The 23,671-nt window shown below is 48.6% G+C and overlaps 1 protein-coding gene across 11 annotated transcripts in view; it reads right to left on the bottom strand.

The window, feature by feature from the left end:
• Nucleotides 1-2,212: 2,212 nt before the first annotated feature.
• B3GALT5 (beta-1,3-galactosyltransferase 5) overlaps nucleotides 2,213-23,671 on the bottom strand; it is a 44,219-nt gene continuing 22,760 nt past the window's right edge. For 6 of the 11 annotated variants that reach the window (XM_070488909.1, XM_070488910.1, XM_070488908.1 and 3 more), the window contains 2 exons: nucleotides 13,152-13,313; nucleotides 2,213-12,483 (listed from right to left, as the gene is read on the bottom strand). In XM_070488909.1, coding sequence (XP_070345010.1) covers nucleotides 11,548-12,483 — 936 coding nt within the window. In that variant the 5' untranslated portion in view covers nucleotides 13,152-13,313 and the 3' untranslated portion in view covers nucleotides 2,213-11,547. Of the gene's footprint in view, nucleotides 12,484-13,151; nucleotides 13,314-14,871; nucleotides 15,003-15,702; nucleotides 15,862-18,444; nucleotides 18,548-23,671 lie in introns of all 11 variants that reach the window. The other 5 variants (XM_070488911.1, XM_070488916.1, XM_070488912.1 and 2 more) reach the window with 3 other exon arrangements.

Raw genomic sequence — 23,671 nt, 5'->3', positions numbered from 1 at the left:
GAGAGGACTTGATTCAGTAGGACACAATGAGATTATCTGCAAACAAAAGCAGGGGTGAGACTGACTGCCAGGGAGTCCTGGGGCCCTCTCCACTTATAACCCAGCTCGCCCTTTGATCCTGTGGGGGTCCCTGGGAGCCTGGCCAGCCAGGTGAGCCAACCAATTGTCCCTTCAGTTAAGACTAATTGAGGTCAGTTTCTTTTACTTACCATTAAAAACACACTAACTCAAGCGATTTTTTTCAAATTGGTATTTATATGAAGATCTACGTTACATCTTTATTAACTAGTAATATCTGAATAGAGATTGCCATATCCAGGGTGGGTAAACGCAAAGTGGTAAGACAAGAGACATTTTTAATGGCCTTGTCAGAAAAACTGAAAATCTGATGACACTATGTCAGTCCCCCAAAATTCCAGGGGCCCAAATGAGATAGACCATATTCCCACAAGGTCTTTGATGATCCTTTCCTTCCTATCTGGTCTCATGAAAGAGGGGTGGGTGGTCTCAACCTGTCTTTGAGACAGCCATGTGCCCTCAGGCTGAGGCAGGGAGAGGAATTCAAGCCCACTTGCTAAGTGCGTGTCACGTCACCCAGGGGAGCACATTCAGAACCCAGGGCTCCACATTTGCTCTAAGTCGCTGGCTGCAGGAGGTTGGTGCCTCACGCCCTCTCCTGATTGGAGCCTCCACCCAGTGATCCCACTACCTTTTAGTCTTGACCATTAGAATCACAGGCCCACCCTCCTGCTCATAACATCAGGCACGCTTCGGCTCAATTCCCGCAAATCACAGGCTCATTCATTTGGTTCGGAAAAATGGATTCCTGTGTGGGAGGCTCTGCTTAAAACACCAAGTCTGTGGAGGAGAGAGGCAGTAGACGTAAACGTATAAGATGGGATCTGGAGGAGATGAGTGATATAAGGAAAAACAGAGGAGGAAAGTGGAGGGGACTATTCGGAGCTGGACCGCAACCCCCCAAATTCCTATGTGATGTCCTCAGAATGTGACTGTTTCGAGACAGAGTCTTTAAGGCAAAACGAGGTCATGTGGGTGGGCCTTAATTCAATATGACTGATATGACTGGTGTCCTCATGAGAAGAGATCAGGATACAGACACACACAGAGGAGCGACCATGCAAGGACACAGGGAGAAGACAGCTATCTACACGCCAAGGAGAGAAACCTCAGAAGGAACCAACCCTGTCGACACCTTGATCTTGAACCTCCAGCCTCCTGAACTGAGAACAAATAAATGTCTGTTATTTAAGTCCCTCGGGCTGTGGCATTTTGTTACAGCAGCCTGGACAGACTAATGCACATGGACACAGGTCATTTGACTTAGAGCAAGTGTCAGCGGAGAGGAACAGAAGAGGTCTGAGGTCCAAACCTCAGAGTGCTCCAAAATGCTGGTTGGGAAATCTGGGAAGAGGAGGTGGAACCAGCAAAGCAAACCAGGAGTGGGGAGAGAGGAAACACAGCCATGTGGGGTGTCCTGGAAGCCAGGGAAGGAGAGCCTGAGGGAGGAGGCTGGGTTCAACAGTGTCAGATGGCACTAAGGGCTCCAGCAAGACATGACTGCCAGCCTGATGGAGAGCGCACGTGCCTCCACCAGAACTACTCCAGTGCAGTGGTGAGGTGAGGAGACAGTGGGAGCGGAGGATGGGCGGCAGCAGGAAGACGGTTCTTTAGAGAGGTTTTAGGATTAAGGAAAAAAAGAGAAAGGGGGCAGTGCTGGAAAAGGAGGGAGGTCTAGAAAGTTGTCTCTGCATGGGAAGTGACAGCAGGTTTGTGTGCTGTGGGAATGTTCTAGAAGGGAGGGAGCAACTGGAGCTGCAGATGAGGGGGAGAGGGAATGGTGGAGTGGTGTCTGGGAGGGGAAGCGGGAATGGCACGTGGGGCAGGACAGGCCTTTGAGGGGACCACAAACAGCCCCACACTGTCACTGGAGGGCAGGGAAAGCCCGGCTGGAGGATAGAAAAGAGCTGGTCAAGCATCCTTTGAAGATGCTCCCTTCTCTGCCCATCTCCAGGCATGCCACACTCCCCAACACACAGCCCTGCCCCCCGCACCGGGTCCCCTCCAACTTCAGTTTTGTTTCTGGGACAGGCTAGGGATGCAGCCTGCAAAGAGCATGGGCGGACAAGGATGTCCAGGTCTGCGGCACCACAGGAACGGTCGCAAACACACGCTAAAGGAGAAGAAAAACACGTCTATTTCAATCATTTTATTTCCGTTTAACGACACTTTAAAAGGTCAAGGATCCCATCGACACATCAAAGATAAGTTACCGTGTAGATTCAAAAGGTACAATCGTATCAATTCACAAGGCTTGATTTCCGAAACGTAAATGATAGCTTTTAAGAAATATAAATATACCTGAGAGAAAGAAAATTCCAAAGGATGCCTGTCTCATAATGCCCTGGGATTAAAATTCCCGACAGGCCACCACACCCTCACACTCACCCAGACAGTGCCCTACAGGTCGTCCATGAGTTAGGGCCCTGTTGTTTGGCTTCCAAAATCCAAGGGAAACAAGAAATGCCCATCTCTTACAAAGATAAGCACGGCAAGGTTGTTCAACATAGTTTTCTAAACATATAAAATCAGAGCTGAATTTAAAAATAGTTTCCCGAACACAAAATAAATATAGAAAACATCAATGTGGAATAAAAAAAAGATTGTCCAGTTTAGGCCTTCCACTGCTGACATTTCAAGAAGAGGACAAGTTTATCACATCTATCCACACCTTCGAACCAACCAAATGAAGTGCACTATGCTATTTTAATAATTTAATTTTTATTCAAGACGAATACCACTATTAATAAATCATAAATAAATACCTATGCCCACTCCCAAAATACAATGGCTTAAGAGTCTAGTAGATTCTCTCAAGACACAGGTAAACAACATTTTCAAATATTTTAAATATAAAGGCATTAAGTAATTTCCAGTCATGCTGGATTTCTCTTGATGTCTTATTTGACCAGGTGTAAAATAAATCAATTCTCTCCCATGTGATATTTTCCAAAGCAGAATTCAACTAAGGGTCTCTTCTTTGGTTTATCTCTTTGTTTGGGGACTAAAGGACTGGACCGTTGAGACAGCTGATCTTGCACTGACCTCCCAGGACCATGTGTGGGCAGGAGCTCGGGGCCAGGCTGTGTAAGTGCCACCCTGGCCATCTAAACTCTGGGTGCACCTGGCACTCATTTCTTAAACCAAAGAACAGAGGTATCAGAACCAACAGACAACGCAAAGCAATGCAACATCAAAAACTAGATGTGGCTAGGGAATTAATTTTTCCACTGATATCTAGGGTTGATTATGTCTGATAAGGAAGGAATTGTTTTTTAAAATTAATTAGAAGCTAATTTTTTTGTTTGTCACTAGTCCAATTGGCAGGCACCGGGATGCCTTCTCGCTTCCCCATCTCGTGTGCTCACCCAGCCCTTCCTGGCTCTTTGCCCCCCACACTGGGGGCGGGCAGCTTCACGGCTCAGTTTCAGGGCCAATTTGAGAGCCACGGGTCCTGTCCTGTCGTCACACTTGAAAAGCAGGACTCATGCTTCTAAGTTCCCAGTGGCCACAAGCTAGAAATCCTTCCACAGATTCAAAACAGAGAATGTAAATACATTTCATATCCCAGAGACATAATTGAGAGTTTATTTCAAATACATCTCCCCTCATGATAAAGTTTCCTGATGTTCACATACAGATTTTTGAATCATGTAGAACCAAACAGAAATAAAAATAAGTGGCAATAACAATCTATAAGAGGCTTCAGGAATTGCTGTTCAAAGGGACCTTACAATTCTCTTAATCCTGTGCTCTACTCCGCCATTCTGCCTGAATAACTCCTGTGTGCAATCGCCTTAAAACCCAAGAGATAATTATCAAGGCTCTCCTCTCCATCAGGCACCATGCCAGGAGAATCTCCTGGGAAATTGCTAAAATGCTAGTCCTGATATGACAAGTGCAGAAAATTCATTCTTAAAAAAAAAAAATATCATGAGAAAACAAATACCTTCAAATGGAAGACATGGAGAAAAGGTAAACATCATCTCATCTATTTTAAAACGAGGAGGCATAGCAGCTGCTATGTTAAATCAGACTAGTTAATTATTTAATCTCTCACAGAGCCATAGAATCTTGGCGTGGGGAGCCAGCGAGAGTCACCAAGGCCTGGCCTTTTTCCTCTCAGCTGTGTATCCGGGCTCAGGGGAGCAGACGGCTCTAAATACTAGTGCATGCACACTTCTTGCTTATAAGAAATACACCCATACTCAATAGGCTGCTCCACCTCTTTCACTCTATTTCCCGCTTTCTGAATATTCTGCCTGAAAGTTGGAGTTCAGGAAGATTTCTGAACAGCATGACTGCGAACCATTCCTGCAGTTGGTGTTTCCAAGACACGGGGTGGCACGCGGCACATACTTGTCTTATATTAGTGTGTAACTGATTGTGCAAAGGTGAAAATAATCGAGAACTCTCAAGCTGCACACTGTCCCCCTGACGGCTGAGGAGAACATCGAGGGCACCTGTTTTCTCACATCCCACATAAGCAAACATCGCCCCACTCTTCTTACTGCCCTTGGTTGACTCTTGGGGAAGGCAGATAACAGACACAAACCAGCTGCCACTGAGCATGGTGCCCTTATTTAGAGCCTCGGATCACACACACACACACACACACACACACACACAATCTGACAGAAGCCACATGTCTGGAGTGCTGAATCCACGCTCTTGTGAGAGTTGGCTTGTTTTGCAAGAGCTTTAGGTAGAGAGAGGTGGAAGGTGGGTTGGACTCGACTGGAGGGGTTCATGTTCTGAAGCCAGACACTTGTTTGAGCCGTGAGATGAAGACTCAAGTAACCTCAAGACAGGGCTGGCTGGGACAGGAAAGGTCGGAGGACCTAGCTACACAGGAGATTCTTGGGAACGCCACAGATGAGAAGGGGCCAAGTCCCAGAAGGTCAAATAGGACCAGGAAGGAGCAGATAGAGACGCATGTCAACACTTGAAGTGACAGCAAGTAGGAAAAGGGACAAGATGGAAGGCTCTTTGGGTGAGGCCAGGCATGATCTTCCCTCTGAGTGGAAGACTCAGGATGCCTTGGCCATCCGTAGGAGGACTCCCCAACAATGCCATGGTGAAGAGCGAGCCACTGAAGGCCAAGGAGCTGGGTCTCAGCCACATCTGAGCCCGGGACAAGTCACTGAGTCCCCGTGAACCTCAGTTTCCTCAGCTCAAAACCAGGGGGTGAATTATAATAAGAATAGCTAGCTCGAAGGGCTGCTGTGAGGACTCCAGGAGACGGCAGACTGGAAATGGTTTACAACATCTGTCCACAGACAAGGTACTGAACAAAGGCTTCTTTTTTCAGCTGTCAAGAGAACAGATGCCCGGATCACCTTCTTAGCACTGTTTTTACCCAGCTAAAGCTCTGTGCACAAAACCGCAGCCGCGAACCTCAGCTTGACCCTCATTCCTGACGTCCTGTGAAAAACCCTGAGCAAATATGCCCGACGAATGAATAAAATGAAGGACCGAATGACTGACAGGAGCTTTCTGATGCTGGTTTCCAATCCCGGAGATGCCGCTAATTGAAGGACTTGGCGAAGTCACTCTATTTTCCTAAGCCTTGGTTTTCTCACTTGAAAAAGGAGGCTGTTTTTTAAACCACAGATAATCTATATGACACTTTCCAGCTCCACTTTTTTTTTTAACCTGTTCAGATTTTCATACTTGCTGAATTAACAAAGTCTAGAACAATGTGGGTCAAGGTGATCCTGTTGGAGAAGGGGGTTAACCCCAGAGCATAACAGGAAGTAAAATAGATGCTTTTAAGAAATATAATATGTGGAAGACACTACAGGGTAGGTAAAGGTTTCTAAGAAAAAGTGAAACGACTGTGCTGCATGAAAGAAGAACGGTTAGGATAATTTGCTTAGCGCAGACTACGAAAGGAAGTTGTGCTGTTAGGACTTCCACCCAAATCACTGATGGGACTCATCATACGTCTTTGAGACTGGACAGCAAGGGGACAATTTTCAGTAATTAAATACAAGGTAAGCATTGCAGATTGCAAAATTAAAAAGTTCTGCAATTTCTATTTGCTGTCATATTATAATGGTTTATTCCAGAGTCCAGTATACATACATAGATAGATAGATAGACAGATAGATAGATAGATAGATAGATAGATAGACAGATAGATAGATAGATAGGTAGGTAGATAGGTAGGTAGATAGATAGGTAGGTAGATAGGTAAATGGATAGATAGATAGATAGGTAGGTAGGTAGGTAGATAGATAGACAGATAGATTCTTAGCTCCACTAGGACACATTTAATTAAACTATAGTCTTCCATTATTAAATATAGTCCTTGAAATCTATACAACAGGCTTGCTTATCAAGGAAACTGCCTCCTAAACCAAGACCTACTTTTGCAACCAAATCCCTTCAGTGGGGTCAGAACAGCCTCATAAGGTGACGCCCTTCCTGGGTAACTCGTGGACGATCCACATTCCCCACATGTGGGCCGACCAGGTCCCCTAAGTCCAGAATTCACCGACACAGCTCACCTACACAGCTCAAGAGAGCTGACACTGCTTCGTAGTTCTGATCTTGAAAAATAAACTCGACTATCGGCATTGTGTGGTCTTTACCGCCCACCGATGAATGAGCATGTGGTTATTTCATCCAGAAGACAATTGGACTGAAGTCACTTTAATGATCCCACACATACTTCCTGACAACTTGGTTTGCTGTTGTTAGTCTCCTGGGACCAAAAGTTGGACGCAGTTGAGGAGAAGAGGTATATTTCTCTAATCAGCAAAACAGAAGGAGGTGGTGGATGCGACGATACCAGCCATGTGGAGGCTGGAGGACGGGCACATGGAGGCATTACAGGACCTCATCTCCTTCTCAGCGTGTGAGGTTTCCCATTACAGCAGAAGGGGGCCTGAGGTCAGGAAGCACTGCTGGGTAACATTTCTGGGTTTTCAGGTCACGGTTTTCAGTAAAAACACACCCATTTTCCCATTTACCGATTCATTTGGAACCATAGTGTTGGCTATGTTTTAGGAGCCCCTCACCTTTCAGTCTAGATTCACCTATTCCCCTCTAGAACCACCTTCCATAAAGGTCCTTTCAGTTCCACTCAACAAATATCTATTGAGATCCACTATGTTCCAGGAGCTGTGCTAAGAATTTGAGGCACATCGGTGAAGAAAACAAAGATCCATTCCTCCACAAAGCTTTTGTTCAAGTGGGATGAAATGTAAACAATAAACAAAAGAGATATTTATAATAAATAGATATTATATACTTTGTTAGAAATTGACATGTGCAATAGAAAAATGTAACAAGGTAAGGGGACGGGGGGTGGCACAAGTTGCAATTTCATATAGGGTGGTAGGGTATACCTCATTAAGAAGGCAATATCTAACCAAAGACTTGATGGAGGCCAGGAGTGGGCCGTGAGAGTATCTGAGAAAAGAGCAATTGTGGTAGAGGGAACAGCCAGTGCAAAGGCCCTGGGGAGGTGGAGCATGCCTGGGATGGTCCAGGAAGAGCAAGGAGGCGGGTGAGGCTGGAATAGTAGTATTGCTGTCGAGGGAGGCCAGAGTGAGGGATGGGAACGCATGAAGGGATGAGGTTAGGAAGAACAGAGGCAGCTCATGATATTAAAGATGTGGCTTTTACTCGGAGATAGGAAGCCACTGGAGGGTTCTGAGCAGAGAAGTGAGATGCTTTGATCCGTATTTTCAAAGGAGCACTCTGGATGCTGTGTTAGGAACAGACCAAAGGGATGCAATGACGGAAGCCGAGAGACCAGGTAGAAGGCCACCGCAGGAAAACAGGTGAGAGGGGATGGGGGCTTGAACAAGGTGGCAGCTGTGGAGGTCGGGGGAAGTGGCTGGCTTCCAGACAGAACCGGAAGATAGAGCCAACAGTCTCTCCTGAGGCACCAGCTGAGACAAGGGAGTCAAGGATGGCTCTGAGGCATTTGGCTTGAGCCACAGGAAGGATGGCATGACCCTGACCTGAGGTAGTGAAGGCTGCAAGTGCAGTGGATTCGGAGCCGGGGGAGGGGTTCGTCACAAGTTCAGTTTTGGATTTGCTCATTATGTGAAGTCAAGGAGGTGGTGGAATACACGAGACAAGCGCAAGACAGTGTTCTGGGCTGGAGATAAACGGGGCGTCGTCAACATGATGGAGGATATTTAACACCATGAGGCTGGATGAGACCACCAGACCGCTGAGTAAAACTGGGAATAGAGGGGCTGAGGCTGAGCCCTGGGTGCCCCAGCATGAGAAGTCAGAGCGAAGACACGGAACAAGCAAAGGAGGAGCAGCAAGCAGGAGGAGGACCAGGAGCGCCAAGCATCCGCAAGCCGGTGACAAGCGCTCGGCAGGGAAGTGGGCCAGGTGAGGACCGAGAACTGACCACAGACCCAGCAATGTGGGTCATCACCAGTGACCTCAATAAGAACCATCTGTGGAGTGGGGGGGGGGGGGGGGGACCAAAGTCTGATCAGAAGGGATTTCAGAAATAGGAGAGGAATTAAAATACATAAAACTCCCTTGTGGGGTTGAACTGCAGAGGGAATAGAAACAAGGAGACAGCTGGAGGGAAAGGGAGTGTCAAGGGAAGGCGGTTGATGGTTTCAAAAGATGGGAAATGAGAATAAGCTCGTGTGACACGTGCCGATGGGGCAATCGGCAGAGATGGGGAAATGGACATGGAGAGCGAGGCCCCATGCAGGAGTCTTGCTCTCAAAGAGGTAAGAAGAACTAGGAATCAACTCCAGAAGTGGAGGGGCTGAGGCCACAAGAGTCCCCATCGTTCTCTTCTCCAGTCCCAGTGGAGGGCAGGATACCGGGGTTCAGAAGCTGGAGGGTGGACACGGGTGGTGGTTGGAGGCTGAAGAAGTGCCCAGAAATACAGCCTGAGCAGCTGATGCAATGAGCTTCTGCATCTCCCTGAACACTGGGAGAGGGGCAGCTGACAGCCCGGGAGGATGCAGGGCTGACTGTCCCCAACACGCACGGGGGCCCCAACAGCCTGGGTGCACATCCTATTCCTGCTAATTGTCAGTTATGTCACCTTGAGCTGGCTGTTCACCCTCCCTGGCTGCCTCAGTTTCCTCATCTGTAAATCAGAGATATTGCTGGTAACCTGCCCCACAGAGTCGTTGTGAGCATTTAAGGAGATAATAAAGCCCTTATCTCAGTACCCGGCAAAGAGCATTTGCTATCAAAATCATTGCTCTCCAGATGCCTGCGAGGGAAGCCACTGTCCCACCAGCCTGGCTCCTCTCTGGTCCCATTCGGAAACTAATGTTGGACATTCTTGGAAAAGCATCGCTTTGCCTCCCAATTCACGCTTTCGCAGAGTTTCTCACTCTCACCCACAGGCAAGGTGGCGTGATGGGACACAATCTGAGCTGGACTCTGCCTTCCACAATGGTCAAGCTGGAGGCCTGGGCAAGCCTCTGGGTCTCTCTGAGCTTTCTTTTCATGCTACATAAAGGCAGGACTGCATGAGCTCTAAGGTCGCTTCAAGTTCTAGAGTCACAAAACAATTTTTCCCCAGAGGAAAAAAAGTCTTCATGACATAAAGAAATAGAGTGGTAAAAAATGTTTTGCAGAAAACCCTTTAAGAACAGCAGAAGCTGTAGGTGGAGCCACGCCTGTGTCATGGGCTCCTGTGGCGGAGGGCTGTCACCAATGCTGAGAAGGCCGGGTCCTGAGTAGCCACACCTCACCCACACAGCCCGGCGGCCACAAAGACACTCACACCAGACAAGGCAGCCTTACCGCCAGACAAAATCCTTCACTCTCAAAACCCACCATTACCTTCAGAATCAGGGGCAGCCCACCCTATGGGACGGAGGGATGTGACTCTGGAAAAATCTGGCCTTCAAAAACCAAGCTCAGTCCCCAATTTTCCCACCTGAGAAGGAGGCTTTCTGAATGTGACCCAGCATGTTCAGAGTGGCCAGGATAAGAAAACATGTCTGCGAAGAAGCAGCTCGATCCAGGTACGAGAGATGCTGTGCAAAACAGGATGCCAGGGCTCATTGTGCATTTTAACATTGCCGCAACCATTTGCAACAAATAGCACTTCCTGAGTTCAAGTAAGAGCTTAGTCTGACATTTGTAAGTCACGCAGCCACAAGAGGCCTTTGCTTTCAGTGCTGGTAAAGTCAGGTCTGATAAAGCGAAAAATAAGAACCAACCATTCCTGCAATCAGGAGCAAGGGGACTTTGCATGTGACATAACAGTGGCTGGATGGGCCAAGACACTTGCAAAGAAGGGCCTCGTTTGCAGACAGCCCTGCAGAACAGGCTCATACAAACCTCCAGGGAGAAGAAAACTGAAGGTCACACTCCACACCACAAAACTTGGTTGTTCCTCGGCCATCTGAGTTCAAAGAAGATGAGCTTGGGTGAGGCTTGTGAGGTGGCCGCCCCCCTCCCTGACCAGGGCTCACTTCAGTGCTCAGCATCCAAGGAGGTCCTTGAGAGCATCTTGACTTAAATCCAACTGAATTCCCAGAGAAGCTCCCAGAATCCTTCACAGACCGAGCCTTGTGCCCAACTGCCCTTCAGTTTGAACTTGGAGACCTAAAATGCAGACCAAGGGCATCTGGGGGTGCCACAGACGTCTCGGAGGAGATGCCACGCTCTTGGGGAGGTCAGCGTGGCCAAGAAGTCAGTACAACGGGCCAGGCTTTGCAATGATTTCTGAGCCACATCTATAAAAACCGATTTCTGTCTGGAGCTGGCGTTTCTCAGGGGCTGAGCTGCAGGGGTATCTTCTGGGAGCTGCTTGGTGATGAGGTGAGTGCCAAGCTGCTACCAGGGACTCCGTGTCCAGCCAGATCCATCCCAGTGAATGAAGGCAGCTGGGGGCGCATCTGTTCACCCCAGTCTTAGCACTAAAAAACCCCAAGGATTGGGTGTTGAGGAGGAGGGGTCTCTCCAAAGGGACTGAAGGATGCCAGCAGCACGGCTTCCCTCAGAGCCTCTTCACCACAGTTCTCCCCCAGGGGAGGCAACATGGAGGGGTGGACCAAGTCGGGGGCTGCCAACTAGATTCTGAGAATGCTCCATCTTCATCCCTGCTCCCATGTCTGTTGGCTGTGAGCCTTGGGATGAGTTCCCGCACCTCTCTAAGCTACGTTTCCTCCTGCATAAAATAGGGATGGTCACACTCACCCCTTCAGATGGAGACGGATCTCTGAAATGGGAAAAGGAAGGCATCCATCGAGCATTCAGTGCCACAGTGTCCTCAAGCGATGGTATCTATTATTGCTCAGGCATCAAGTGGGAATCATCCAGCGCTTCCAATGAAGCTTACGTCCTAGTTTAGATTTGGAATGCCACAGGGCATCACTCTCAATCTTCTCCCTCTTCCTTCCTCACTCTCTCCCTCCCCACTGATGATCCCCAGCGGTGCCATCCGACGATCTTTCAAAAACTATCACGCGTGGGTCGTGGAGTGTGTCCAGATGTGCCACTGGGCTCCCCTCAGACAGCTGGACACTCTTCTCCCAGGGAACTTTCCAGAGCATGCCAATAGATCAGCATATCGTTAGGCTTGACAAAATGGGAGGCCACGATCTTCCTAAAACGGCATGTGGAAAAGCTTAACCCACCTGGGAAAAAGGTCTGCTCAGAGTGGAGCTCCTCCGGTTTGATCTTCAGTTTTGCGAGGCAGAGCCCCACAAAGACATCTTCCAGTTTAAGGAACGGAACAGTCTCAGAAACTTCATACACCTGACGTGCAACATCGCCAGAAAACACGTAGGCGGTGCCCGAGCAAAAAGGTGGGTACCTGTCCCACGGATACTCGTATTTACTGACAAACCACTTACTCTGCTTCATCCTAATCGGGTAGTCGTGCATTTTTAAGAAGCCAGTAAAAAACCGAGTTGTTCTGTTTTTCTTCAGAAGCAGCTCAGTCAAATAGTAGATGTTGATAAACATGTCAGAGTCTGTTTTCATCACAAAAGCTGCCTGAGGACAGAAGCGGTGGATCCACTCTATACCCATCATGGTCTTCAGAGTTAAATTGAAATAAACATCCAGAAAGTCCTTCTGGATGATATCTCGATATTGCCGGCCTTCGTGGGCCACCGCTTTCGATGTGGCCTTACTGGTGGTGGTTCCCAAGAGGAAGAGCGTCTTTATTCGTTTTCCTTTCACAATCTTTTCTTGTCCCCACGTGTTCCGGATGACCGTGCGAGCCACTGTCTGTTCCTGGGATGAAGTCACCAGGAGGACAAGGAAGGGAGGATTCTGCCCACAGTCCACATCTGGGAGCTGAAGGAAGTTCTCCTGCCTTCTCTTGAAAACAAACGGCCCTTCTTTAAAAGGAATCAGAGTGTACATGCTCAAATACAAACAGAGGGCTCCCAGAACCACCAGTGAAAGACACAGCAACATCATCTTCACGTTGGCCATCTGAAATGGAACAAAATCAGATGTGTAGCCCTCAAAAGCAGGAAGCCATGTTTAGCTTTACCTTGGGAGGCTGAGACGGGGAAGAGACCCAGGTTTCAGGGCTTATGTTTCAGAAACTCTGGAATCTCACTGCACACCGAAGTGAAGAGCTGTGGTTTAACGTGGAGGCAGAGACGACTGCCAGCACCATTCACCCTACAGTGTGAGATCAGGACCACAGAAAACAGGGCACTGGGCCCAGCTCCAAAGCTAGCCAGCCCTTCACCAGGGGAGTCTCAGATTCCTCATTTAAAAAGATATGGGACCACATCTCTCACTAGGTCCTTCCAGCTCCACCCTTCTCTGACTCCATAATTAACTCCAGCTCAAGAACCTGCAACACTGGAAACCGCATGTTCTAGGTCTAAATCTATGGAGCATTTGCATTCTCTGATCGAATCAAGCACCATTTTACTACTCAAATAAAAAGCAGGACCCGTAGTCTGATCTGCACAACCCCCTCGGAATTCCATTCCGCTGGCAGTGATGGTTATTTTTGGTTTTTTTGGTTTCTTTTGTAAACCTCCCAATTGATCCTTCCATCTTTTGCCCCATCCATCTCTGTCATCCTCAATGAATCCAGGAGCATCCATCCTAATGTAATTACATTAAGAAAGCAAATAACTCACTTTTTCCTTGGTAAGAGGAACCTCTGGTTTGAAAGCTAAGCCACAGGGTAGATTCCAAGAGGACGTTTGTTCCTAAGAGCTGTCAGCATATGACATTCAACACTTTCACATTCTGGGTTTGGTTTGTTTACCAAAAGTGATGGTTCCCTTCGTCAAGAATCACTATAAGGAAACAACAAAAAGAAAAGTGTCATTCAAGTCACCAAGCCTGACCGGCAGCTCTTCATCATTTGTGCCCGAGTGTTTTCTGGGGTGCTGCTTCTGCAGTCACCTACCCACGTGACCTTGGGGAAGCATCTGAGCCCCACCCCCAGCCTCACTTTTGTCATCTGTAAAATGGGTACGATCGAGACAAACCAATTCCACCACATGGTTCACCTGTTGACAACAATACCAGCATGCAAATATCTGAGAGTCTTTTCAGGTCTTTCCAAGGGGTTAGAACCCCACGGAGAGCTTTTTAAGCAGACATGGTCACTCAGAAGTCAGTTTTAGTCCAATTTCTCATGCAAATAATTTACCATCTCTACATAACAGAATCTGTGGCTGATGCTTAAAGACGTTAACACAGAGAAGAACTCCATCAATTCTCAACTCAGTGTCTGTGTCTTCAAAATGTCATCCTGGGTGAGAGGACAGAGGAGCCAGCAAGAAAAGAAACTGACTGAGTGACATGAAGAAAGGGTTGGTTGTCTTGATGGCAAAAGAGGACCTCGGAATTTCATTGTGTTAAAATTCTGTTCCAAATATATTCACTATAAAAGAAAGGGAACAATGAGGCTGGCCTGGTGGCGAAGTGGTTAAGTTCGCACACTCCGCTTTGGTGGCAGGGCTTGCAGGTTCGGATCCCAGGTGCAGACCTACAGCACCGCTCATCGTCACACTGTAGCAGCATCCCGCATACAAAGTAGAGGCAGATTGGCACAGATGGTAGCTCAGGGCCAATCTTCCTCATCAAAAAGAAAAAAAGGAGAGAGAGAGAGAGAAAGGGAACAAGGATGGAGATTTCCAGAACTAGCTAACTTTCTGGAGACCAACTTAGTCCAGCTCCTGTTCTTCTCGGCCCCCGTGGAGCCCCTGTCCAGCTGGAGTTCCTGCCAACTTCAGAGAAGTCACCTCAGGAGGCAAACAGACAGTGAGAACGTGTCTGAACTGGCATGCAGGATGCTGAGAATTCTATTCCCTTCTTTCTCTCTTTGTGAGGTTATTTATTTGCACAGTTAGGATGTATTGTTTATTCTGGTGGAAGAAGGGTGAGGGGGACCAAACCGCGTTCTCCCACAATGCATTTTAGAGAGAGACGTAAAACCCAAATGCAAGAGAAAGATGACATTTCTCTACTTTGCTTCCTTTCTCAGGTAAGTTTGCTCTTCTTCGGGGGTTGCCTCAATGGTAAACCTTCAGTTCTCATTCCCCTAGTGTGCTTTTTCTCAGGATCCTTTGCACGGATCTCCAGCCCCAGGGATGCTCGCTCAGCTCACTCCTGCATTGGTCTCTTGCTGGACTCCAAATGGCACCCAGGAGGCAGAGCAAGTGGCAGGGCCCTACTGGCCGAAGCACATAACCCATCATGTCCCCCGGGGCCCAAGCCAGCTGGAGGGGCCATGTGGAGGATGCCGTATTTGAGCTTGTCCCTGCAGGGCAGGTGTGATGGGACAGGTGGGACTCAGGAAGTGGGCAAGCAGTCCAGAGACCTGGCAGCCACCTTCAGGATACTTACTCCAGAGCTGTGGTCACATATCTGGGAAAACTCTCGCCATCCCGCAGCCCGTGGCCCATCCCAGGGAATGCAGAACAGATGACATTGGGAATCTCCACCCTGAACAGCTCAGAGATTCTCAAACTCAGGGCCTGTAACAGTCACCCGGGACCCGGGTAAACATGCAGGTTCAAAGGGTCAGTCCTACAAAGATCCTGATAAAGCGGGTCTGGAGCCCAGGAATATGCATTTTTACATGTCCCACATGATTCTACTCTAGGCGCCTTTGAAAACACCAGTGGGCACCACATCACAAACCAGTGGGGCCAAAGACCCCAGACCAGCATGCCTATCCTGATTTTTAAGTGGACTAGTTGTAGAGCTGAAAATATCCCTTCCCCTAGGGGAGAGGAGGAGAGCAGGAGGGGAGTGGACGAGGGTGATGGGGAGTGAATTCCTGGGTCACATGTGGCCTGGAGCCAGAGATGAGCCACGCCTCCCCGAAGTCCACCCCATGCCAACACCACCTGGCCCAGGGTCTGGAGGTTAGGCCTGGGCCTTCTCAAGGAAAGACGTTTTATGAGGAGGCTATTCCATGAGACTAATGACGCTCTGCTACAGGACTACTCACCTCCACTGTTTTCTTTCTGTTCTCAACCAAAACTGTAGAAGCTTCAAGCACCGTGAAACCTGGCTCTACTCTTGGGCTCCAGTAGAGGGGAGAGTGTCCCCAAGAGTGAGCAGGAGCTGGGTGACCCCAGGTGTCCCCAAGGAATCAAAGAACTGCCGTGTGGAGGGAGGATCCCCCAACTGCCCCAGACCCATGCTGGACCAGCAACTCTGAGCTCCTACCTGGTGTCCAGCACCCCGCCCACTGGAGGAGGACCGAGCATCAGCATCAGAAGCAGAGGGAGCAGCGCAGCTCTTGGAGTCTGATGGCTAATTGTATGTGTCGACACAACTGGGCCACAAGATGCCCAGGTATCTGGTGGAACGTTATTCTGGGTATGTCTGTAAGGGTGTTTTGAATGAGGTAAAAATCTGAATCAGTAGACTAATTAAAGCATATGTGCCTCCCTAATGTGGGTGGGCCTCATCCAGTCAGTTGAAGTCCTGAATAGAACCAAAAAGCCCACCCTCTCCCCAAGGAAGGGGGAACTCCTCCTGCCTGACTGCTTGAACTGGGGCATCAGGGGTTTTTTTCCTCCTTTCAGACTTGAACTGAAACCTCGGCTCTTCCTAGGTCTCAAGTGTGTCAGTCTTTAGACTAGAACTACACCACAGGCTTTCCTGGGTCTCCAGCTCGCTGACTACAGATCACGGGGGTTCTCAGCCTCCATAACCATGTGGCCCAATTCCTTATAGCAAGCCTCTTCTACCTATATCTTTCTCATCTCCCGTTGGTTCTGTTAGTCTGGAGAATACTGACTACTGCATGTGGAGAGCCCCTGCATCTTATGAACAGCCTGTCACTGATCCCTCAAGAGCAATTTAGTCATGGAGGGAGCAAAGGGATTCTTCTGGAAGCATTCAGGAAGAGGAGTAAAGGCCACCTGAGGAAGACAGCAGGAGTAAGATCCTCAAGAATACACCCCATCACAGGTTTCTCAACAGGAGAAAACACTGGGTGTGGGGGCATGAGGCACACAATAACCACGTCATGCAATTCAGTTTGCACCCAGATGACTCCCCCAAGCTGGATGGTGGCCCGGGCAAACAGATATCTTATACAAAAGCTGAGGGGGTCTATCCAATCTTTTAACAAAGTTCACCAGTTTCCTTTCCCAGAGGAATAAGCTGATGTGCATTTTAACTGTGTAAGAAAACTGGCACAACAACAGACAAATAAATCAATGGAGCAGAATAGAGAGCCCAGAAATAGACCCACACGTATGGTAGATGATGAATGCATCATGAGAATTTAGCGGAGAAAGAGTGGCCTTTCAATCAAGAGTGCTGGGTCAATTTGATATCCACATGGGGAGAAAGAAGTACCTGACCCCAACCTCACACCATACATAAAAATCAAATCCAGATGCATTGCATATCCAAAGGTAAAAGGTATAGCAATAAAGCTTCTGGAAGAAAAGCTTTCTGATCTTGCACTAGGCAATTTTTTTTTTTGAGGAAGATTAGCCCTGAGCTAACCACCACCAATCCACCTCTTTTTGCTGAGGAAGACCAGCCCTGAGCTAACATCCATGCCCATCGTCCTCTACTTTATAAGTGGGACACCTACCACAGCGTGGCTCTTTGCCAAGCGGTGCCATGTCCGCACCCGGGATGCGAACTGGCGAACCCCGGGCTGCAGAGAAGCAGAAAGTGCGAACTTAACTGCTGCGCCACCAGGCTGGCCCCCAGGCAATTATTTTTATACAGGACACAAAAAGCACTCCATAAAAGAAAAGGATGATGAATGGAACTTGAAAAGATACCATCAGGACAGTTCAAAAGCAAGCCACAGACTGGGAGAACATATGTGCCAAACATATAACTGGCAAACAGACTATTATCCACAATATATCAATAACTTCTGTGAATCAGCAAGGAAATGGCAAAAAAAAAACTCACAATTTTTTAAAAAATGAATTGTGAACAAGTTATTTTGCAAAAGAAATATCCAAATACCAAAAATCCAAGAAAGGACAACATCATTAGTCATTAGGGAAATGCAAATAAAACCACAATAGAATACCACTGCAACCCATTAGAACGACTGGGCACATACTCAACAGAAATGATTACTTATGTCCACCAAGAATGATGGCCAAGAATGTTCAGAGTATGTTGCTCATAATAACCAAAAACTATGGTCTCAGGGTCTATGGGTCCAATCAGGAGAACGAAATTACTAGTAATTCAAAAAGAGAAAGTTTAATATAAAGAATCCTAGCAGATATAACGAGCAGCCACAGCCCCCAGGGCTAAGGAGGAAACCTTGGGGAAAAGCCCCCAACTCAGGGCTGAGATCCAGACCTCCTTGATGAGGACAGCATGGCTCACGGAGAACAGAGAATCACTGTGGGTCCAGAGCCAGTTTCATGGGGTCCAGTCAAAAAGAGTGAATTTGGAGCCAAGAGGCAATAAATTGATATAAATGGCACAAATGTAAATAAGAAATTTCCATCAACAGCAGAATGATCAATGAAATGCTAAACAGCCATTAGAAAATACAAACTTTTGGGGCTGGCCTGGTGGTGCGGTGGTTAATTTCACACATTCCGATTCAGCAGCCCAGGGTTCACTGGTTCAGATCCCGGGTGCGGACATGGCACCACTTGACAAGCCGTGCTGTGGCAGCCTCCCACATATAAATTAGAGGAAGATGGGCATGGATGTTAGCTCAGGGCCAGTCTTCCTCAGCAAAAAGAGGAGGATTGGAAGTAGATGTTAGCTCAGGGCTAATCTTCCTCAAAAAAAAAAATTTTTTCAAATACGAATTTTTGACACACCCACTATGTATTCATCCGACAGACATTACAATGAGTGAAAAGAGCCAGACATGAAAGAGTACGTACTAAAGGATTCCATTTATATGAAGTTCAAAACCAGGTAAAACCTACCAATGACGACAGGAGTCAGAAAGGCAGTTACCTTTGTGGTGGGATTACTGACTGGAAGTGGGCACAAGGTCCCTTCCGAAGAGCTGGATATATTCTATTCTTGATCAGGGTGGTGGTCACATGGGCAGAGACACCTGTAAAGATTGATGGAGTCTCACAGCTAAGATTTGTGCACTTTGCCTATGTAAGTTATACCACATTAATATTTTTTAAATGATTTTAATTAAAAATAAATCTCTGGGGGCCAGCCCTGGAGAGGTAGAGGTTAAGTTCACGGGCTCCACTTCTGCAGCCTGAGGTTCGCAGGTTCAGATCCTGGGCACTCATCAAGCCATGCTGCGGCAGCATCCCACATCCGAAATAGAGGAAGATAGGCACTGATCTTAGCTCAGTGCAAATCTCCCTCACCAAAAAAATTAATAATAAATAAATAAATAAATCTCTGAAAAGATGATATCTTCTGTAGAACAGCCCAAATTTATTTGACCACAAATCTGATTTTTTTTCCACAGGGCATTTCAATGGCCAGCGTATCACAGAAGAGACCCACTCTGTGTCCAGGTCTTACTTCACAAAGGGGACTTGGTGATGACCCCGACAGGTCAATGTCACTGAAAGAAAAGTTGAATGCTATTTATAGTTTTCTCAGAAACAAGAGGCACGGCTGGCCACGCAGGACCACAGGAAGGACACTAGGTTGGGTCAGGAAGCAGAAGCAGGAGCAGGAGACAGGTCCAGGCCACGGCCTTTACTGAGTATTTTTGTGGAAAAGGCAAGACAGGGCAGGGTGAACAGCTTAGGAGGGGCTACTGTGAGATACTGCGGCGGGCTGTGGGAGACAGGGGTGGCCCCTCGCCGCCTGGCACCCGGCCCTGGGATGATGAAGGCAGAGAAATATTGTATTCCGAGGTGGGAGAGCCAGAGAGACGGTGTGACTCTGGGCTGGTCAGTCTGCATGTCCTTTGGCTTTCTCTGATAATTGGTTAGCCCTGGGAGCGGCAGTCTCTCTCCAGCCAGAAAGGTCTTCTAACAGATCAAACATTGTAATATACAGAAAATTAAAAATAAGATTACTACAGCCCAGGAAATAAGGTCTGGGCTTGCCTCTTCTGTAAACCCGAAAGCACTGATGGCTGCTTTCACAGATCACCGGCCAGATACGGAAGGCAGGCTCCCTGACCCAAGGGTGAAGTTTCTATCACGATTCTACAATATTTCATTAATTGTCAAATCAGTCCCTACTGCATTTTCCATTACGAGTTAAGATGCTGCAGAGCAGATTTTAAAAGCCCCCGTTTGTTCAGTTCAGGCAGCCTGCTGGGATGGAAAGACGGAGGCATTTGGAAACAGACAATCTCGCCAACATCCGGCTCAGGCACAGTGTGATACTACTTGGCACCTGGCACTTGGATGCTCCAGTCCTGTCTCCTTGTCTCCGACTAGGGAGAGAACGCCCGCTCACAGGGAGGCCGGAAAGCATGGCCTGCGTGGCAGTGATCATTTCGGTCACAACTTCTAATCAAAGTGTGCCTTCAGTGGCATGGATGGCACCTACTAATGTCAACCCAGTTCCCCCCTTCAAGTTCCACCTGGCTGGAGGTATGCTGCCCACACGCTCCTGGTTACAGACAAGCGGGTGTGCACTGTCCATGGGATGACCTGAACCAAAAGCAGAGTGGGAGGAGTGTCTACAGGGGACCGGGAGAATCTCACTCCTGGCTGGCTGCTCACACCCCAGGCCACCCTAGATGAGGCCCGAGGGCACCGGGAGAGAACACGGTCTGCAGGGCGCCTGCCCCTTGGAGCACGGTGACCTTCCCTGGGAGAGCCAGTGAGAGGAACAGAAGTGGGCCTCCTACAGTTCGCCCGGAAGGAAGTTCTTCCCAAAGCCAGTGAAGGAGCCCCAAACCCCCCACAAACGTTTTTCTATCATGGATCCTTCTAACACAGTTTATAAAACCAAACATACAGGATTACAAAGGAAGGCAACGATGTTGAAACAAATGCATCAAAACATTTTTTGAAGTGTGCCAAAGTAATACATGCACTTCTTCATTATTACATCTAATAACGATTTCTAGCTCCAGGTCTAATAACCACCTTCATTTTGAAGGCAGCAAGAGCTTCGCCCGTATTCGGAAATGTCTACATCTACTGTAATGTGATGTGAAAATGCCGGAAATTTCTTTCAGAGATGAAGTCTCAGGCTCCAGACTGTTGAGATCAGTGCCTGTCATGGGCTGAATGGTGTCCCCCTAAATTCATATGGTGGAGTCGTAACCCCCCGTACCTCAGACTATGCAACCCCATTTGGAGAGAGGAGCTTTATCAGGTCATGATGAGGTCTTTAGGGCCAGGTTACCAGCCCTGCTCTGGCACTCAGGGACTTCCACAGCCAGTGGTGGGCAGGCACACATACCCGAGCTGAGGAATGGGCACACTTCAAAACTAACAATGGCACCGATTCAAGGGGAGGGAGAGTGGCATAACGGATATCCGAGGCACTGGGTGAGACCACCCCAGATTTCCACTCACTCTAAGGTTTTTTGTTGTTCTTACTGTCACTTCTTTCTAGTCTCACCTTCTGGCTGGGCCAAGGCTGAGCTAGGGTCAGGTGAAATGGGACATTTGACAGCTGCATGTTTTTTACCACTTTTTTGGGTAAAATATATTGTTTAATTTTATGAAAAAAATGGTGACAGTGGCTGACGATTTTTAAAACTTTTCCTACTCAAAATAAACCATCAACTCTATTTCAACCACTCCCCCATTTAAAAAATGTTTTCCCATCTACTCTGGCTCCCTGTGGCAGGTCAACAGAGTCCCCCACAAGAGACATCCTTTGGCTGTGGCCATTCACACCAGCTGCCCTTCACCACAGTGGCTGGGGTTGGCACTCAGAGGTGTTCAGAGGACCCTTTGGTGAGAAGGGAATTCAAGTGTTCCAAACCAGTAAGGAATGGTTCCTTTGCCTTTGACATCCTCTCTACCTTTGACATCACCTCATCAGCTCAAGCAAGAACTGTGAACCAAAATCTCATTCACCACTCACCCTTCATGCCGCCGGTGGCTGTGGGAAGTTGTGTTAGTGACGTGCCCCCGCTGGCACGGCCTCAAGGGCATCTTGCGCCCTTCTTTGGAGGCTGACCAGCTAAGACAGGAACACATCCTGTTGGAAGCCCACGGCTGTCACAAGGGAGGACAGTTCGTGCCCTCATCCCAGGCCCTTCTGCTGCCTCGGAAAACCTCTTCTGTGTGTCTCCTCGGTGGCAGCGAGGGGTCCAGGTGCTTGGGGTTCAATGAGAAAGAAGACAAACCTTTGAGCGGCTCACAACCCACGGGACCAGCAGAGCAATAACCATGGAGCGATGCAGTGATGTGAGGTGAGCCTGACGTGGACTCCTCCTGACCCAACTTCAGTCAGGCTCCCCTGAATGCCCTTCTCAGCTGGGCCTCAACCTTTGGACTCCCGTATCCATCTGTGCATCGCCCAATTTTAGCAAGAACCCTGCCTAGTGGGTTTAGCCAGAATCCCCCACCCTCAATCTGATCAACTTCCTCACCCCCGAGGCTAGGTATCTGACCACCTGGCCTGCCTTCAGCAAGATTCCCATCGAGTCAGTTTAGCCAGAATCCGCTCCCCGCCCCAACCCCTGATATTTCTTCTCAGTAACTTCCCATCCCCCAACCCCGCCCTGCCCTTGACTACAAACCCCTGCTTGTCCGGGCTGTATTCTGAGGTGAGCCCGGCTCTGAGCTCTCATTTCCCCGACTGCAAGAGTTCCAGAATGAAATCTGGTTTAGCCGCTCAGTCTGCTGTCCAGCTCCGGCTCTTCTCTGACACAGGGCAGAGGAGAGAATGGAGGTCCCGCCTGGGGGCCGTTCAGAGCTGCCCTTGGGAAGCCCCCCGGCAGAGGCAGGGGATCCGGAAGGGCCCGGTAGGTTCCAGGAACAGGACAGGGTGCAAAGGGAAAGCCTGGAGTTGAGGTTGGAGAGCAGGCAGGGCGGGTTCAGCGTGGCCTTGAAGCATGTGAGGAGCCTGGCTTCTTCTGAGGACGTCAGGGGTCCACAGGCCTCCTCTAGGTCTTCGAGACTGATAATCCAGGGTCCCATGGGGCCTCCCTCTCCCATCCATGACACAGCAGAGAAGACTCTGCTTACTTTGAAGATGGCAGCGCCAATGGAACCAAGCGACGAAGGAGAGAGCGCCCGGGAATTCATACTAACGATCACTGTTCTCAGAATCGACGAATTTAGAGCTTTAGGAAGGCAACTTAGGAACCGACATTTCAGGAAGCTGGGGCTGCCAAAACCAAAGAGCACAGACGGGGGCGCTTAAACCCTTTATTTTCTCACAGTTCCGGGGGCTGGAAGCTGGAGATCAGGCTGCCAGCCAGTCAGGTGCTGGTGAGAGCCCCCTCTTCCTGGCTCGCAGCAGCCACCTCTCACTGTGTCCTCACATGGCAGAGGTGGGGGGGTCGAGGGGGACTCGCACAAGGGCTCTTGTGTTCTGGGGTCTCTGCTTACAAGGGCACTAATCTGATCATGGGGGCCCCACCCTCATGACCTCATCTAACCCTAATCGCTCCCAAAGGCCCCACCTCCTAACTCCATCACACACGCATGAGTCTGGGGGGACATACTGCAGTCCTTTACTGAGTACCTGGTGCCGGTCACAGGGAGCAGTCCCGGGGCCTCCTCAGATTTCCCTCAATTACATGAACTTTCTCTCCAGAGGAAAGCATTGCTCTTTTCCAGGCTGTCAGCTGGGCTTCCTGCTGGTAAGCTCCATTTCTGGACCTTCTAGACTCTTATTCCCTTGGGAACGGGCAGAAGGGAACCCCACCCAGCCTCGTGCCTCAGACTCTGAGACGTCAGCCTGCCACAGGGGCTCTGGACTCATTCCGGTCCATTCCCTCGCTCTACAATCTATCCCCTGCTGAAGCTTTCTCTATTTAAAGAAAAAAAGTGCTTTTACTTGCAGCTCCAAAACCTTAAAAAACACAAGAGCACAACTCAAGGTTTTTGAAACCTCATTCTTTTAAACCTCCAGAGCATTCTTTTCTGAACAGCCCAAATAACACCGAACGATTTTACTGAACAGTTTTATCCACGATGTCAAAATGAACAAAAAGAATGGTGTCCATAGATTTAGGAAGGCCAATCTACCATGGGATTTTTTAAAAATAAGCTTTTGAGGGGGCTGGCCCAGTGCTGCAGTGGTTAAGTTCACACATTCCACTTTGGTGGCCCGGGGT

This window comes from Equus asinus, chromosome 18, assembly GCF_041296235.1.
Source record: "Equus asinus isolate D_3611 breed Donkey chromosome 18, EquAss-T2T_v2, whole genome shotgun sequence".
In the NCBI taxonomy this organism is placed as follows: domain Eukaryota; kingdom Metazoa; phylum Chordata; class Mammalia; order Perissodactyla; family Equidae; genus Equus; species Equus asinus.
Note: the sequence above shows the minus strand (reverse complement) of the source record. Positions and strands in the feature narration are given on the sequence as shown.